At 38.8% G+C, this 16730-nt stretch overlaps 2 protein-coding genes across 2 annotated transcripts in view; both read right to left on the reverse strand.

The window, feature by feature from the left end:
• LOC140953367 (neurexin-3-like) overlaps positions 1 to 10776 on the reverse strand; it is a 10817-nt gene extending 41 nt beyond the window's left edge. The window contains exons 1-5 of the mRNA XM_073402852.1: positions 10225 to 10776; positions 6074 to 6297; positions 3666 to 4200; positions 1350 to 1576; positions 1 to 210 (exon numbers count right to left, since the gene is read on the reverse strand). The exon at positions 1 to 210 is cut by the window's left edge and continues 41 nt beyond it. Coding sequence (XP_073258953.1) covers positions 1 to 210; positions 1350 to 1576; positions 3666 to 4200; positions 6074 to 6297; positions 10225 to 10766 — 1738 coding nt within the window. The 5' untranslated portion in view covers positions 10767 to 10776. The remainder of the gene's footprint in view (positions 211 to 1349; positions 1577 to 3665; positions 4201 to 6073; positions 6298 to 10224) is intronic.
• A 2232-nt stretch (positions 10777 to 13008) lies between these two features.
• LOC140951423 (uncharacterized) lies at positions 13009 to 14783 on the reverse strand. Its single transcript, XM_073400673.1, has 2 exons — positions 14203 to 14783; positions 13009 to 13694 (listed from the first exon to the last, which is right to left on the reverse strand). Exons 1-2 carry the CDS (start codon positions 14775 to 14777, stop codon positions 13076 to 13078), a joined length of 1194 nt encoding a protein of 397 aa, XP_073256774.1. The 5' UTR covers positions 14778 to 14783; the 3' UTR covers positions 13009 to 13075.
• Positions 14784 to 16730: the final 1947 nt, after the last annotated feature.

The raw sequence follows: 16730 nt of genomic DNA on the forward strand, positions 1-16730 counted from the left end.
GAAGGCACCATCCGCAAAAGGACACAAGAGACGAAGAACCATAGGAGTCCCACTTTCCCTTTGCTACTGGCGAACCGATGTTTCCATTGCTCTTGCCGTTGTTGTTGTTTTTGTTGTTGCTTGGTTCTGATTTGAATGCAACCGTGTAAAGTGGTCCTGCCGTAGCAAGTGTGGTGTTTTCTGCTATAGTTGCCGTTGGTTCTATACTACCTAAAGTGATAGACAAGATCGTTAGCCAAACAGCAGCACACAATATATAAACTATTCATATCAAGAGAGGATTAATTCTCTTGCTGATATACATTGGGCGAGTTATCTTATCTCGAACCCAAATCTTTCGTGGTCATATTTCCACAACCAACAGACCAAAAACTAATGAGCTCCGGGATCAAGAAACCGGGCGTAGAGGAGTTATTTGTGACCTTGATCGTTGATTGTAGTTAAATTTCACGGTTAATACCACGCACTGCGTTTGTTTTTATACCGTAGAATCGAGCAAACCGTCATTCGATCGTCTTATAAACCTGGTAAAATATTATCCAACGCTACGGAAAACCGCTGAAGGTTTTGACTGCGGACGAATCGCTTTCCGTTCGTTCCCACCGAGCATTAGATGATATTTTACCAGGTTTGTAACACGATCTCATAACGGTTTGACAGGTCAAGTTCACAGTAAACAGAGGTGACTTGTGGGATCGGCTGTAAAATTTTCGCTTCGCTTGCCATCACAAATAACTCTTCTGCGCCCTGTGATCGAGATTGCGAGTGATGGTTTGTGATCATTAGGAACTTCAGTTGAGGAAAAACAGTTCTTTAACTTCCCTGCTTCCACAAACACGAGTGTTGTAGTTGTGTTAACCTACAGTAGCCTGAGAAAACAGCCGATAATTCTTCTGATTGGTCCTGCTACGAAGAACATTTGCTTGAACCAATCAGAAGCACTATCAAGATCTGGGTGGTGACACGTAATCAGTATGGAATTTCTGCGTTCGTTCCGCAGACGTAATTTGGCGATAAATTCAGTGGCGGTGTCGCGAAATGTCGGCAGTTTTCTCAGGTTAACTTTTACCTATACTGATTTTAATTTAGTTTCGGTTTATGAATGTTGAAGCGATCACGAAAAGTAATCAAATGCGATACAGCCCCTTATGGGTTTCTGATACAGCACAATGAAATTTACCAACGATTAAAGATTGAGCTCACGGCCTCCCCCTTCAGTAGACCGTCAATTTTTAAACTGAACTAACGGGACGACGATAGGTTTTACATTATCTAATCTTACACTTTGAGCCGTTTTATTTCCTATACCGCAAACTTATATATTACGCTTGGGTTACCAAGGCATTTACCTGATTGCTCACAGTAACGGCCGTGGTACCCAGTCGTCTCACAGACACACTCGGTCATGGTTATCAGATCCACGCAAGTGCCATCATGTTGGCAGATGTGTTGATTCCGTGAGCAAGGCTCCCCGCTGCAGTTTCCTAAAACGTGCAGTGATCTCAGTAACTTGGCATTCCTAAATGGCTTGCTGGCACTGCTGTATCTTAAGAGAGCCACACACCCTTTAAACCAGCTGTAACAATGCAATAAACGTAACGTTATGTCAAGGTACCTACAATAGACCTTGTTCACGGTACCTGCCATCTTTGCACGTGCTTTAGGACTGATGGGATAAAGGCAATGTCACCTGGTTTCTCAGGAGGCAAACAAGAGATAAAATTTGCCAATGTAAGAAATCGCGGTCGAGTTTCACCTTAAAGATGATAATGGCAAATTATACCGAGTGAAAGTGATCATTGTTTCTTTTCTAGATGCAGAAGGGACGGTAGATGTTCTCACAGGAAGCAATACTGAAGTAAAAGTAGTCGAAACGCAATTTGTACATTTTGCAAGACTAAAACTGTCGCCATGTCTTGAGAAAATATAAACAAACTCGACTGTGATTACCCGTATTGGCAAATTTCATTACTTTTTTGCTCCCTGAAATACCACTTGACATTGTCTTTATCCTATCAGTCCTAAAGCGCGTACAGAGATGGCGGGTATGCTGTATAAAGTCTATTACTCGTCCTCTACTCATCTACAGTGCAGTACATATTCGTTATTTACCAAGGGTGAGGACAAGATGGCTGAAACTTTGTCTCGGTCCATAAAAACACAAACAAGAATCACAGGCCAATATCCAGTCATCTTGACCGAACAAGGTTGGGCAATGAAGGATTTATTGCATGGCCATAAAGATAACGTTTTCTTGCGGGACTAACGCGGGAAATCCCTAGCAGGCAAGATGGGTCCATCTTGCCTGCTCAAGTAGCCAATCAGAACACAGGATTCGCCTCACCTTACCCGCTCGCGGATTCAGCCATATTGCATGTATCATAGTATATATGACTTACAGTTTACAGGAGAACTTCAAAAGCCAAAATGGGTGCTGCAATTCCCAGCTCTCGTTTAGACTTTGAAATCCAACTTAGATGCTTGGCTTTTGCGATCCATGAAAATAGAAACTATTTTCTTTATTTTCACAAAAGTTAACTTTAAAAATGAATAAAACATAATAATGGAATTTTAGTCCTCTTGATTACACTGATATGAAAATACATTAGAAATTCGTGCGTCACCTTGGGAAAATATCTTCTCCTCGGTTTTTTCTCATTGTTTTGTAGACCATTAAAACAGCGCAGATTTTGGTTCAATAAAGATCGCATTTCTCACAGAGGTTTCACATTTTATTATAACTGATAGCATTCGAAAAACGCACCAGCCTTTGTAGAAAATGGTCATAGACTTTCGCATTCAATATCAATGATTAATAAACATAAAGTGAGAAATGAAAGCCTGCGCGTTGATATAATCACGGTGGCATTAAACTGACTCGAGCGAATCTATAAAGTATGAAGCAAGTATTATCAGCTGCCCAGCTTAAAGATCGGTAAAAATTCATTGCAGCAACCTCAAGTTTGGCGATCAAAGCCGTGCAGTGTGGACTTTCAGTGAATAGATCAATTGTGGTCACAGCTGTCAACAACTCCCAACAAACGTCTACTGTATGTTAGTCAAGATGCTACAATCGTCTAAGGCCATGTGGAGTTATACCTTATTAAAGCTTTTCGTTGTATTACTGATCGATTTATTCTGTCATGAAAGCCGATAAACATAATACTCTCCACTTAACCAGGTGGACTTCGTTAAGACCAAACTAAACCAGGGGTCAAACGTTATTCTTTGAGGATGACATCCTTAAACCTTCTGATTTGTATGATCTATTTTCTAAAACACTTTTCAAACTTCCAAAATTTAATGTGTCTATGACAACAGATTTGATTATATATCTAGCCGTCATTTGAGTGAAAAAGCGTCAAAAGGCAGCTTTCTTGGGCCTGATAAGCTCCAAATCACACTAAGGAAAGGAGAAAAAGAAAGAGCCAGGATGCAGAAAAAAGGAGGAGAAGGGAAAAAAAACTATGGTTGCACTTTTAGTTTTTATAATGCCTACTTTGGCCGAAAAATATACTGTTGGACTCAAACGGTCCATTTTGTGGTAAGGTTCTAAAAAATCTGACTACATATATATAAAAGGAAAGATGACCACACACGTGCCTAGAGGAAGGCGCGTGTATAATATATCTATAGGTGCAATCATTACCCATCTCTCAGCTTACCTTTTTTCGTCCAGCACTTTGCTTAGAAGCCCAGTGTGAGACCATTTTCGAAACGTGGGATTCTCTTGCAAGTCTAAAACCGGAATCCCTCCAATAAAAAGAGATTTCTTCGCCTTGCCGTTCGGTCCAGCGAGCCTGGGGACTTGGACGCAGTTGATGGAGGGAGCTGAGATGTTACCCACGCTAAAATTGAGCTGTGAATCCTTTCTTGAAATTGTCAGCTTGTGCCAAGAACCATCTGAGAAACTTCTGGGAATTTGGACCTGGAAAGGCGAACATGTATCGCCTACTACCTTCAGTCGAGCATGTCCATTAGCCAGCAATGATACTTCAAGGTAGCCTTTGTGGCCGGATCGGTCATCTACACCAGTGTCCTGGTAAGCCAGCAAAGCCAGTTTTAAGGCTGTTGTTTTAAAGTGGAGTTGAAGGTGACTGGTTTCAACCATAGGCCAACCGCTAAATTCTGCAAAGTTGCCTGTCCCCATCTTAAACTGGCCGCCGAATCGTAATCCTGCCATGGAGTCTTCCATCGCCACTGACCACGAAAGAAACAAAATCATGCTTAGAACATTCATCATGTTTTAACAACGTAACATAACCCAATTTAGTAACACTTCAAAGTAAAAAAACTTTCAGGAAAAGAGAGCAACAAATTAAAGAGTTTGTCTGCTCAGAAGGCCGCAGAAATATGCGACCTTTCTCTCTAGGGCAAATCAAATAAAAATAAGCAAAAAAGATCTAGATCGCCCATCTCGTCAGTCATAAAACCACAATTCAATGCAATTTCATTTATTCACTGGATTGCTCAGAAGCGATCTCTCAAGATCAATATCAAAAACTAGAAAAGCCCATGACTTCGTATGCAAATGGTTAAGGTCATTAATTTCGTACTTCTAAGAACCGATTTTATTTGTTCAAGTCGGTATAGGGTACAAGTGGTTTGAACTTCCTTAACAAATTTCTGTCTTTCTTGACCAATGAACTCATCCAGGCTGCAACAGAGAAATTATAATCTCAGTTTACAAGAAATCTGTAAATGCTTTGAAATTTTACGGGAGCCTTTTTAACATGGGTCTTTCTGTATGTACTAACGGATCTTGCAGGCAAATTCAAAATTGACGAATCTTGAAAAATTGGCATTTTAATCTGTTAATGCCATTTTTTTATTCCATGTTCTTAAAAAATCAAGGAACATGGAATGTAAATTACTTTTTTGCCACTTAAAAGGTAATTTAAACTGTAACATGATGATTGAATCCACGGAGATTAATTCTTTTTTGTCAATACTCTCGCTCAAAAGATGCATTATAATCTAATTATATATGCGTTCTATAATGTGGTTAATCAATTCTCGGGATTAAAGTAAATGCAATTTTTTTCTGACGTAAGTAGGTTTCAAAAAAATATTTTAGCAGCTCCAAAACGAAAACGGTGGTGAATATAAATAATGTATAAGTTGATAACTTTATCAAGCATGACAGAGGAATTCACCAATTGTTATCATTGTTTTATTATTCATTCCTAACAGTAACGTATTCAAATTATACTACCACTTAATCACATAAAATGATGGTAAAAATAAACGGATAAGGTAATGGTAACGAAATACTCAATGTCAAGCTTGTAATAGTCAAAAGGCTTTCGTACTGTCCGGCTTATTAAATTAGTCGATTTATCTGAATTCGACATTTCTCGCTGAATGTTTTCTTTCATTAACTACATAACTGATTATGAGCCTAAGGGTGTCAATCATAGGACAAAACTACTCTTTTTAGAAAACAGGAATGGCAAAGTGTCGAGAGCACTCGCCTCTCAACAATGTGGCTTGGATTTGAGTCCTTAATCGCCGATCGAGACCATATACGGGCTGAGTTTGTGGAACGGACAACGAGGCAATAAATTTAGTTTGATTTCTTTAAAGGTGGATCATGCCGTAGAGTCGTAGGTGGCCATTATTAAAACTTTCGTTTAATAACTACTGTAAAATCGCCACTAAAAACCGTACTTTTATGGGGGAAGAAACCGTGACGAGTTACATCTTTAAAAGTTGTTTCTATATTCAGATTTATTTAGCCTATCCAGACTACTGAAATATTATCCGTACACTGTCACAGTAATTAGACAAAACAATGAGATGAACATCACAGTTTTTTTCTATTTTACTGAGCTTTAACTGACTTATCGTTTTTTTGATTCCTGATTATCGTTGGAGAAATCTAGTATAATTTATTGAGCTTTCCGATCTCGCTTAGCGCATTAGTAACTTTATTTGTGCAACTAATTTTTTCCTCTCTCTAATAATAAGAGTCTTTAATATAACCACAGGTCGTTGGAGACTTATATACTTTTAGTTTATCCTGGCAGAATTTTGAAAATCACAGCGAAAAGAAATCTGTATAGTTTCCTACCTTGAGAACAATTTGAACCGTAATACCCAGTTCCCTTGCAGTCACACAGTCTCCGAACTACCTTGTTGACACATTTCCCGCCATTGTAGCATTTCCCAGCAATACTTTTGTCCTTGCACGCGTTACGGCAGCCTGGTAAAGTACGTTCACTTTTAAGCAGGCGAGCACGGCGAAACCTTTTTACTCCTACGGAGTATTTGGGGGTTTTTATACAGCCTTCAAATCTACAAAAAGAAAAGAATTATACAGCATATATATATATATTTGAAGTTCATTTTGATTCCATTCCTAGTAAATACACTCGACCACATGATACTATATATTAGAGAATTATTGAATAATTTATGTGATGATTTTTGAAAATCAAGCGTACTCTATCACAAAACCAAGAATCCTTTTAAAGCGAAATTTGTAAGAAATATAGTTTTCAGTAGGCTCTAATACATCGTGAAAGTAAAATCTCAGTAGGATCGGCAGCCTTCTCTTAATTTTTAATATATAAACTATAGTATTTTTGTGGACTTTGTCTTTCTTTTTCTTTTTATTTCTTTTCTGTAAACGATAACAGTTACCTGTAATGAATTGTAAATGTAATGTATTGTAATTGTTTGTGTGTGCGAAATAAATAAATAATAATTTAAAAAAAGGATCGATAGTTTTGTAGTTTGAATTTTCGTGACGTCTTGTGAAAAGCAACAGTAGCTTTTAATTAGCAAATTTGATGAGAACGTAGTTCTCTGGCGTAGAAACCCGGTGCATCGATTTTGTTATATTGGGGTCCACTGTATAGACTGTAAATATACCTCTATGATCTTCACATGGTGCCATATCGGATGTCAGTTTTCACCTTTTCCTTTTGAGCAATCCCATACAGCCCATTTAGCCCGAAATTTGGGCGCCAATACAACTGCACTTCCGTTTTCTAAGTAACTGCTTTGAAACTGAAATACCGTGAAAATCAGCTTATAAGCCCTCACCCCTCCCCCCCAGCTATAGACCTATCTACCAATAAAAAACAAATAACTCCAATTAGAAGCCTCTCTCTAGCTTGTATTGAAATAAACTCGATTTTTGCGAAGTTTTGACGCTTGAAAAAGGGAGTAAATTCAAAAAGTATTTTGATCAGCACTCAGCTATGTAGCTTGTTCTGAAACGCCTGTTTTTTGTTCGGTTAAGAGCCCCTTTGAATTATAAACCAGCCCCCCCCCCCCCCCCCCCCTGTTTACATAAGCCCTCCTAAAACACTTTACGAAGTAGCGCCGAGGAGTTGCCGAGGAGTCTTCCACTTATAATTCAATCCTTAGACTTGTTGAAAAATTAGCTGGCAAAATCCGGACATGATAATTATATCACTTTACACAAGAGACGAATGTTTCAAAGCTTTAATCTTTAATCGTCATTTATACACCGTAAAAAATTCATCAGATACAAGAAGATCAAAGGCTTTCCACGAAAGGTAAAATCGTTTCGAAATACTGCAACATATAAAAAACTCCAGGGGGACTCCATCCACCCCTCCTTGTACCACGGTGGGGGCATGAATTTGCGTGTACGTCCGAGGGTCAAATGTGACATGTACAGCGCGTTTCGTGAAAGTAAGGCTCTTAGTAATAAAAGCTAAGGCTATTTTCCCAAAATACCGTATAACTCTTGAGCAGACGCGAAAACCATACCAGATAGGACTTCTGCTCAAACATAAGAAGGATCATTTCGGTACAATTTCTGTAACGGAGCGAAGCTGCAGCGCGCCGATCTTGAAATTAGTGGAAATAGGTTTCTGCCACGGCCACTCTTCGCCGGCGTGTGAACCGGCTTTCGGACCGCAGCAGAAGAAAATAAGTAGGAGCGGAGGGAGGAGGGCATAATACAATCACAGATCACATGCAAAAAAGCCAGAATCTGGACTTTTTTCTGATTGAATAGGAAACAATACAAATGATTTGCGCTGTTCCGATTGGCCAAAATGCCGCCATCCGTTAGTTGTTGTTGATTTCAATCTGCATTTTTGCTTGCGTAACTGAGCAGTGAATACACACGGAAGTTCGTTATGACATTTCCGCCGGCTCAGTTTTCTTGAATTTGAAGAATGTCTAAATATAAATTTCATCCATTGAAGTATTTTCCATCTCATCGTATACTAAAAAATTGCAGTCAAAAATTCACCGATCATTTGAATGCAATTTGATACCGGCTACAAGTTACAGAAGCGACAAACGGGTTCACTTTTCAAATAATCAATTCATGAATGGACTCTTGACCTGGTTTGACTGTAATTCCTCCCTCAGAAACCTGCGAATTATTCTGAGCGATCTTCGTTTTCACAACACTTTTCAGTTCGTGAAATATGGTGCTGCAGCCTAATTTTTTTTCACTGCTTTCGGCACAGAACGAAGTCAACGAGCTTTTACCAGTAAATTGTTTATCATTTGTAGCTGTTAAATAAAGGTACGGCAGCTGCAGCTAGTAGTATTTCATTACAAAATACACATTTAAAATTTCTTTTTTAGGAAGCACCATCTCAACATGGACGTAGTTAAAAATTTTCTTTTCCCTAAAATTGATTTCAAAAGAGACATTATTGGCGCCAAAATTTGATTCCCGTCTGGTAAACGCTGATTGGCTAATAACATGACAGGTCAAGCAGACGTTAGATTATCTAAATTAGGGGGCGGTTGACGGTTTGTTAAATGAATGTATCAGGCGTTATTTTTTTTTCCCTCTCGAGCCTGCTACGCAGGCTAGATAACGCCCGATCTCAGGTTAGGCAGGCTCTGGTAGGATGTTCGATGTGTGTGACGACTGTTCCATTCCTGTGCCGTTGCCGTTCATAGTGTATCTGGCAGCTTTTTATGTCGGCACGAAAAGCTATCCGATAAAGTGTAGACATAACCTAGTGTGTAACTTAAGAGTGTAAATTATTGGCTTCATCAGTCAGATCAGAGTGTGCGAGGTGGGAAGGGAGGATACAAAGAGTTATTCATTTACAGTGGATCCAAACACGACTGTATATTAAACGGGGTTTACGGTTGTTTCGTAAACGAGTCTTTTCGCCTTCGTCCTGTTCGCCGACCTACGTCGTGAGTCTTTTCGCTGTACTGTGTTATAAGTCGTTTGGCTTGCGTGTTATGGGTACATACATACATACGTTTACAGGGACTCCCTTTACAGGGCTTTTCAGTCACAATGGGCTAACTATGTAACAACTAACTAGATACAAGAGAAAATTATTAAACGAGTCAACTAATTTTAAGTACTAAAAGGATGAACGTCATCTTAAGAACATATTTATAGGTCTCTCCTTAAAAATTCGGCAATCTGCTACTTCCCTCCTGTCTTTAGGTAGTTTGTTCCAACAAGTAGCCCCTCTAAAGGCGAATTTTTAATAGGTCGTTTCGAAAACGGGCTATTAGCCATTTTTCTAACATCATGTGAGAAACAATTAAAAATCGACTTGACAAAAATATGCCAAGAAAAAACGTTGATATAATATTTCAGTCAGTTTTCATCTGCATGCTAGCATAAGTAGAGCTCCCAGCCCAAGGCCAGCTGGATTTTTTCTGGAGAAAAACCTGAAAAATGTAATTTTGTTTAAAGATTTCTACTAAAATTTAGGAAAGAAATAAGTCAAATTAGCCGTTAGCAAACCTATCACCAAAAACAAAACCGTGAAAATGTCAATCGTAAGCCCTAACGATTTTGAACCGCTGAAACAGGTAGGAGAGGAAATGGGGTATTGGTGCTGATCATGAAAGAAAGTCGAAATCGAGTGTCTTTTATTCGGTTGCATGCAAGCATTACCCTGCTGTGGCTTGATTTAGTACATTTATGAGAAACGGTTTGAACAATTAATTGTTAATGTTTTCTGATATAGAGACGGGAAAATTTGACAGCAATTTCAGTTTGTTAAGAATCCGTCTATTTCCTGTGCTACAAAAATTGTTGTGATGCTGTGATTTTTTTCCTAACGTAAAAACGTCATTTTAAGTGCGGTTTTCTCTTAGTCTCAAGGTGTTCATACAATATAAACATCATGTGATGCCTGCCTCCAGGAAAGGCTTTCCCAATATTTTTTAATTTTCAGTTTCATACCTCTTAATTCACATCTTTGAAATGATCTATATTAAAAAAAAAAACTCGCGGTTTTAACTTACCCGCCATGTTTCAAGGAAAGTTCCCAAGAATCACGAAACAACCACTTAACTCGCTGGAGCCATTCCTCTAAAGGAAAAAAGCTGACATATAACTTCTTAAAGATAGTTTCTCCAACTCTGTTGCAAATCTTGAAAGTGCTGGCGTTGTGGCTGTCTACCGTTAGCAGCACTGTTTCGGGAGTTCTTTTTAAGATAATTCTGTGCCATTCCAGGTCGGTAAAAGAACCGTTTATAAAATGTTTTCCTTTACAGCTGCCTATTGTAAGCCGAATTCGCAGTTGTCCTCTCAACAAGAACGCGTCTATAAAGTTTGCCCCTTCATCATCCATATAAAATAGCATCCCGTGCTTTTTCAGCGTTTTGAATTGGAAAACAAGAGTTGAGTTGTTGGTAAACTGCCGCACCGAGAAAACGGAGTAAGCAAACTTGCTGTATTTTAACGTGCTGTTCGTTTTGTTCCTTGGCATGAACCTTCTTCCATGACCAATTTGATGGCAGATGGTAATCGCCAAAAACATTTCTACGCAGCACAAAATCTTCATCTTGCAAGTTGTAGACTGAATAGGTTTCACCTGACACTTGTCAATCCCAAAACGAAAATAAACAGCTTCTATGGAATCATCTGGAATTGAAGCTTTTCAACAGAAGCAAGGTTTTTCCTCATTGGATATCAGTGTTACAGAAAATGTCCGCGAACAGACGTTTGCAGCACTGAACCAACCGAACGCGATAAGGTTGCGGTCAGGAATTTATTTGGAATTCAAATGACCTCATCTTGACTTTCTCTTGACAGATAGAAGGTTGACAATAATTTCAAAATAATTGAACCGATGATCGTTTTTGTGACCGAACAAGTTTTATTTCAGCTTCTTTAAGTTTAATTCGTCAGTGGACAGTCTTAAATTTTCAAAACGTCCGCGAGTTACTGACAATTTTTACATTTTATAAGAAGAAATTGCTACAGAGTTCTCCCTGATTGTATGCGTGACATCAAAAAGAAGTATTACGAACATACGGGAAGTTCTTTCTTCGCACACTACTCTTATGCCCCTGTCTGGTTTTGCCGTACCTCATATAAGCCCCCAGTTTAAGCTCAAAAATGTTCAAATGCATTCCAGTTAAACCGTTAAAAACGGCTTTGTGAAAATACTGCCAGGGTGCTAGATATTGGAACTCTTGGCACCAAACAGATGCTTTTACTCCAATTAACTAATTGAAACTTCTTTAAGTCGCCGCTAAATTTGTGTCATACAAAAATCCATTTATTCTTACTAACTTCAACATGCACCATTTTATGTCAAAATGCCGTTTTAACAATTCAGTAATACAAAGTGTTGTCACTCAAAAACTTGTTTGAAAACAGGCAGACATTTCAAGCCCTGAGAAGCAGCTTCTGATCCGTTTCAGAAGAACCAGAAGAGTTTCTTAAGCAGATCACAACCTCATCCTGCTCCATGAGTTCGAAGGCTGCTTCGAACAACGCTATACACCCTAGCACGAGTCACCCATTTCAGTGCCCTGGTCACTTTGTACTAACAGGAGCCGATTTAGGGTACCAGCCTGTTTCATAGAAGGTCCTAGGTCGCTCGCTCAATTTCTGAACGGAAGCGACAGGGACGCTGGTCTCGTTTAAAGGATATGAATGGCAGATTTTTCGGGTCTCACTTTGGGTGTTCAGGAAGGAAAACTAAGACTTTACCTTACATTTATTGCTTAGCTTAGACTTAAATATCTGTACAAAGACGCTGTCATTCTCAAAGACTTAAAATGAACCTTAGCTCGACCACACCGACCCGGACGAGCAATAAGACAAAATATGCATCCCCTTCCCTTTCATATGAGAGTCCCCGAGGGAGAGTGCCTGACAGCGAGTCCGGAACATCTGGAATTTTTGGGCTATCTTCGTCCGCATGACAGAAATTAGGTTACGTCTGAAATCTCAAATAACCTCCTTGTCACATGCGTGCTCCAATGATGGCCGCGTCTTTTACAGCTCTTAATAGTGAACAAGCAGCAAAGATGACCGCGTTTGTGGGAGCATTTATCGTAGGTAATATTAAACTACATGTATACTAATAATAGTAGTATGTAATGATTACAATATAATAACATATAGTTAAAGAGTCCTAATTAGTTTGTTTACTGTGCCCTTTTTTCATTCCTATATCGGCGTAGCCGCGGTCCTGATCAACACCAGTACGATCGTGCCTACCAGAAATAAAGTCGAAGGTATTTTAAGGTAAAAACTAAAAGACAGAGGTTCTCCTTTCGTAATCTTTCATATTGGTAAGGGACATTGAGATCAATAGCGTCGCCACTGTTTGTGCAAATTCTTAGGGCAAGTGTTTGTCCTGTGTTTCACGGTAGCCAATTGATAGCTGATGGCCGATAACAATCGTGGCAAAATTATCCTCTGTGCGTACCCCACAAAAAGTCTTTATATGCCTCTGAACTTCCAGCAGGCTTTTCTCGTATTTTCCCTTCACTTTCAAGCATTTTAACTCTCTGTTATTAACAGCAAATTTTAACATTCTTGATTGAAGTAAACAAAACTGAGACAACTAAAACTGTAACACTTGTTCATCGTCGATCTTGACTAAACTTTGGGGTTCTTTAAAAGCGACTTGACAACAATGTCTGTGTACTTATCGATCGTGGAGAGTGCGGCTCAAGGGAGACCATGACAAATAGTGAATCCCCAACTTTGGCTCGCACTACGCCCTCACAAACTCGGAAGATCAGAGCAAGTCAATTTTGTTTATCCTAGAATGATATGAACAAGCCACACATATTAGAACAGTCATAAAGATACAAGGCTTTTGCCGTAGTAGCTGTTTCTCAGTAGTTTTTTTTATTGGACATAAAAAGGCCAACTACTCTGTACAGCAACTAAAGAACCAAGACAGAGCAAGACACATGAGCCTCTCGAAAAGAAAGCGCTACTTTTCTTTTGCATCACTGGAACTTGATTATCTATTGCAGATCTGAAAGGACCCGCAGTTGAACTGGAAGGTTTTGCTGATATTGAAATGATCGAACTTGAAGCTGAAAAAGCAGTGGAGCCACGCTGTCTGGAACTTGTTGAGTAGGTTTGAGTAGCAATATCCCCGGATGGATTTGTAGCAGTATTTGATAAAGAAGCTGTTGTTGCCAAAGCTTTAATTTGCCTTGAAGACATCAGATTTGGCGTGACTGTCGTAGAAAAGGCGTCAGTTTTGTTAAATCCAATCGATAAGCTTTTCTGCGCATGTGTGAGGTTTTCCCTGCAAAGCTCTTTCTCGACTTCAAATCCGGGACACTCGCATTCCTCGTCACTTTTGCCGACGTCATCAGTGTGATTGTCACACTTCCCGCCAAATACGCATTGACTTTCACAGAAGCGTACAGTCTCCAAGCTATTGCGCAGTGGCAGAGGTTCGGGTGGTTTTCCAGGTGCATTATGTGTTACCTGACCGATACACCCTTGAAACCTATCAGAATCAGAGTAATGATAAAATTTCATTAAAGGTTAATAAATTTTGCTGAAAAAGATTGATCTGCAGCAAAATGAAGTATTTTTTTCTTCGAGATCTTGTCAACTTGGTTCGTTAATGTTATATCTTTCATAACTAATTTCCGACAATTTAAGAAGTATTTATGGATCTATAATGTCCCTTCCTCCCTCCTGAATCTTTCCATACCATTAAGAGGATTTTTCTCTGATCGTTAGTACGCTCCAATTCGGCGCTAAAACGTTGTGTTCTCAATTTGAGAAGTCAAATGCGCAATAATGCATGCACTGCCAAGACCGGTGTTGTGTTCATAGGCAAGAATTGAGAGTCCTCGATCTACTATTTTGCCAACGTGAAGCTGTTCGTTTCCCAGTTTCCTCCATCTGAGAAATATAGAACTTTCACACCCTAATTTATTTGGTTAATTCGTTCTTGGCCCTCCTTGAAATAAGTTAAAGCATAAATGTTTTACTCAGATTCAACTTACCCAGAAAGGAGTGTCTCCATAATAATGCTTTGTTTCACCAACGAATTCCTCTTCGTGTGACTAGGAACTTTTCCAACGTAAAGAGCATTCCATATTGGTCCCTTAGATGGTGGAAAGGAACACGAGATAGACTGAGAATGACATCCGTCCACTATAAGAGTCAGTTTGGTTCTTTCTCTTCTTAACTGAACTCGATGCCAGCGAGAATCCGAAAAGTTGCCTTTTATCAAGAGCGTCTCAGTCAGAGTCTCAGGCTCAGTCGTCTCAGTCTCAGAGCCGCACTTATCAAAAAGTACTCTTGCTCGGATTTTTCCATTGATGAGAAATAAGTCAAAGTTGTTGAAGTTACCATCGTCTTGATACGCCAGAAACGCATTTGATTGATGGGTGTTGAATAAAAACGAAAACGTGCCTTGCTTATGGCACGCGCACGGCTGGTACACAGAGTACGCATCGTCCTCATGGTACGACAATAAAACGCTCTTGGCGTTTTTTCCTGGATTTGTTGCATGGGCTTTTAGTGTGGAATGGCAAAGGTACAACAGAGATATGAACAAACAAGTGGAATACAACATGGTATTCATTAAGTATGGGCTCAAAAGTGCTTCTTGCGTCCGCGTATATCTGACTGCGGGAAATTAAACAGTTGTACTACACAGAACTGCTGAAATGCAGCAGGACAAAGTTGTTATCTCTTGAAAAATCTCATAAACAAAAAAGGATTCGCTGCGAAAATGGGTTTTTTAATTAATAATTTTGACTGAAATTATAATATGAATGCTTACTATTAATAAGAATCGTACGACAAACAACAATGACTTTCACATGGAGAAGGAACTTTAATATGAAGTCGCCGTGTTTTATAACATAATTAAGTCAAAAATTTATCTTCGTCTAACTCAGGCTCAGTTTGTTCCAATTAATGAGCGATAAAAAATGGTTCTAAAAATTGGTTTCTTACTCTTAAACAATTATCATGACGACTGAACACACTTGTGGTTTATAATCCTTACTCAATTCAAAATTTACGAGTAAACACATGTCACTTTTGTCAAGCTCCCAATTGAATCGCTCTGTTCTTTGTTGATTAAAGTAGGAAAAAGCGTTTATTTCGTTCGAATTCCATTCGGTACAGACCGACATTAAGCAGTAAAATTAAGCAATAAAGCAGTGATTAGACCATAAAGAAACTACTGAAATGTTTAACTTTCTTACAGAGTAAAGCAAAGCCACATGATTAGCAATTCTGAATGATCAATTCTTCACTGCTTAGTGAAAAGGAAAGCAGCTTGAAGTAAGATCATATAGACATGTGTTTTGAATTCTATGAGCCGGAAACAATAAGTTTTCGTTAGTTTCAACTGTTAAGGAATTTTTACGTTTAGTTTACGACTTCATCGATCGATTATTGAGTTCTCGGCATGAGGAACTCGAGCCACTTAAAAGTGGTAACAAAAAAATCTACAGCCTTTGGCAAAGAATGGTGCAGGTTTAACTCGTTGTTCCGGTAAAATTTGGACAGCTGTGAAATCTAAAACCAGTAGTTAGAAGTGATACTAAGGGTGCATATGCTGCCATTACGCCAAAAAAAAAAACAAATAAAAAAATATGCAAGTGTTATCTTATCTAGTCAATGGCCATGACACAGGAATAACACCAGCCGATCGAGCGTACGAAAATTGTACTATAGGCGCTCTTTCTTATTACTGCGCGAAAACAGGCTATCTGGAACTTATAGTTTATCGTCACAGTTCTACGGGACACGGTTTACAATCTTATAGGCCGTCCAAAAAAAAAATCTTATGAGAGCAGCAAGGACTTATTTGCTTTTGTCCTTCACGAAGAGAACGACTTCTTATGTTCTTGCGAAGAGTGAAAGTTTTCTTTTTTTCCGTGATGTTTGCAGGCTGCTTCAAAAACGAACCTCTTTTTTTAATACATTGCACCTGATTTTGTAGTTAGTTTCATTGAATGTCGCGTTTACCCAAAAGAATTCAAATTTCTACATTAAGATTCAGACTTATTTTAGATCGGTTACTTGCATGATTGACGTATTTTGCTGAAATGTTTGTCCTGTCAGATGAGGTTCTAGAGATATAAAGCTATCATTTTTACTGAGTCACTTTCTGCGAACTTTTTGGCTCTTGATGATTAGTAAAGGAAAAATTTATCTGCTAAAAGTTCGTGCATACCTGGCGCAGTAATGGAACATGATAATTGTGGTTGCTCGTCTTGCCATAAATCATACATTAGATTTGTCTGTAAATCATGTTTTCCCTTAAGACGAATTTGAAGTACACTGTAAGACAGCATTATAGTATATTTGTTTCCAGCCACCAAAATCTACCTGAACCAAATTAAAACCAAAATGAAATAGCCTGAACAGGGCAAATAGAAGAAACTCAACTCTTCCCCGTGCTGTGCGGATACATGAGTCATGCATTTGAATTTTTAGGAAAGTTTATCCACCAGAAAGTTTTTATTTTTGCGGAATTGCCTCCGAAAAGTATTTAATCAATTTTTGTTTT

Source organism: Porites lutea, chromosome 11, assembly GCF_958299795.1.
Source record: "Porites lutea chromosome 11, jaPorLute2.1, whole genome shotgun sequence".
Lineage (NCBI taxonomy): Eukaryota > Metazoa > Cnidaria > Anthozoa > Scleractinia > Poritidae > Porites > Porites lutea.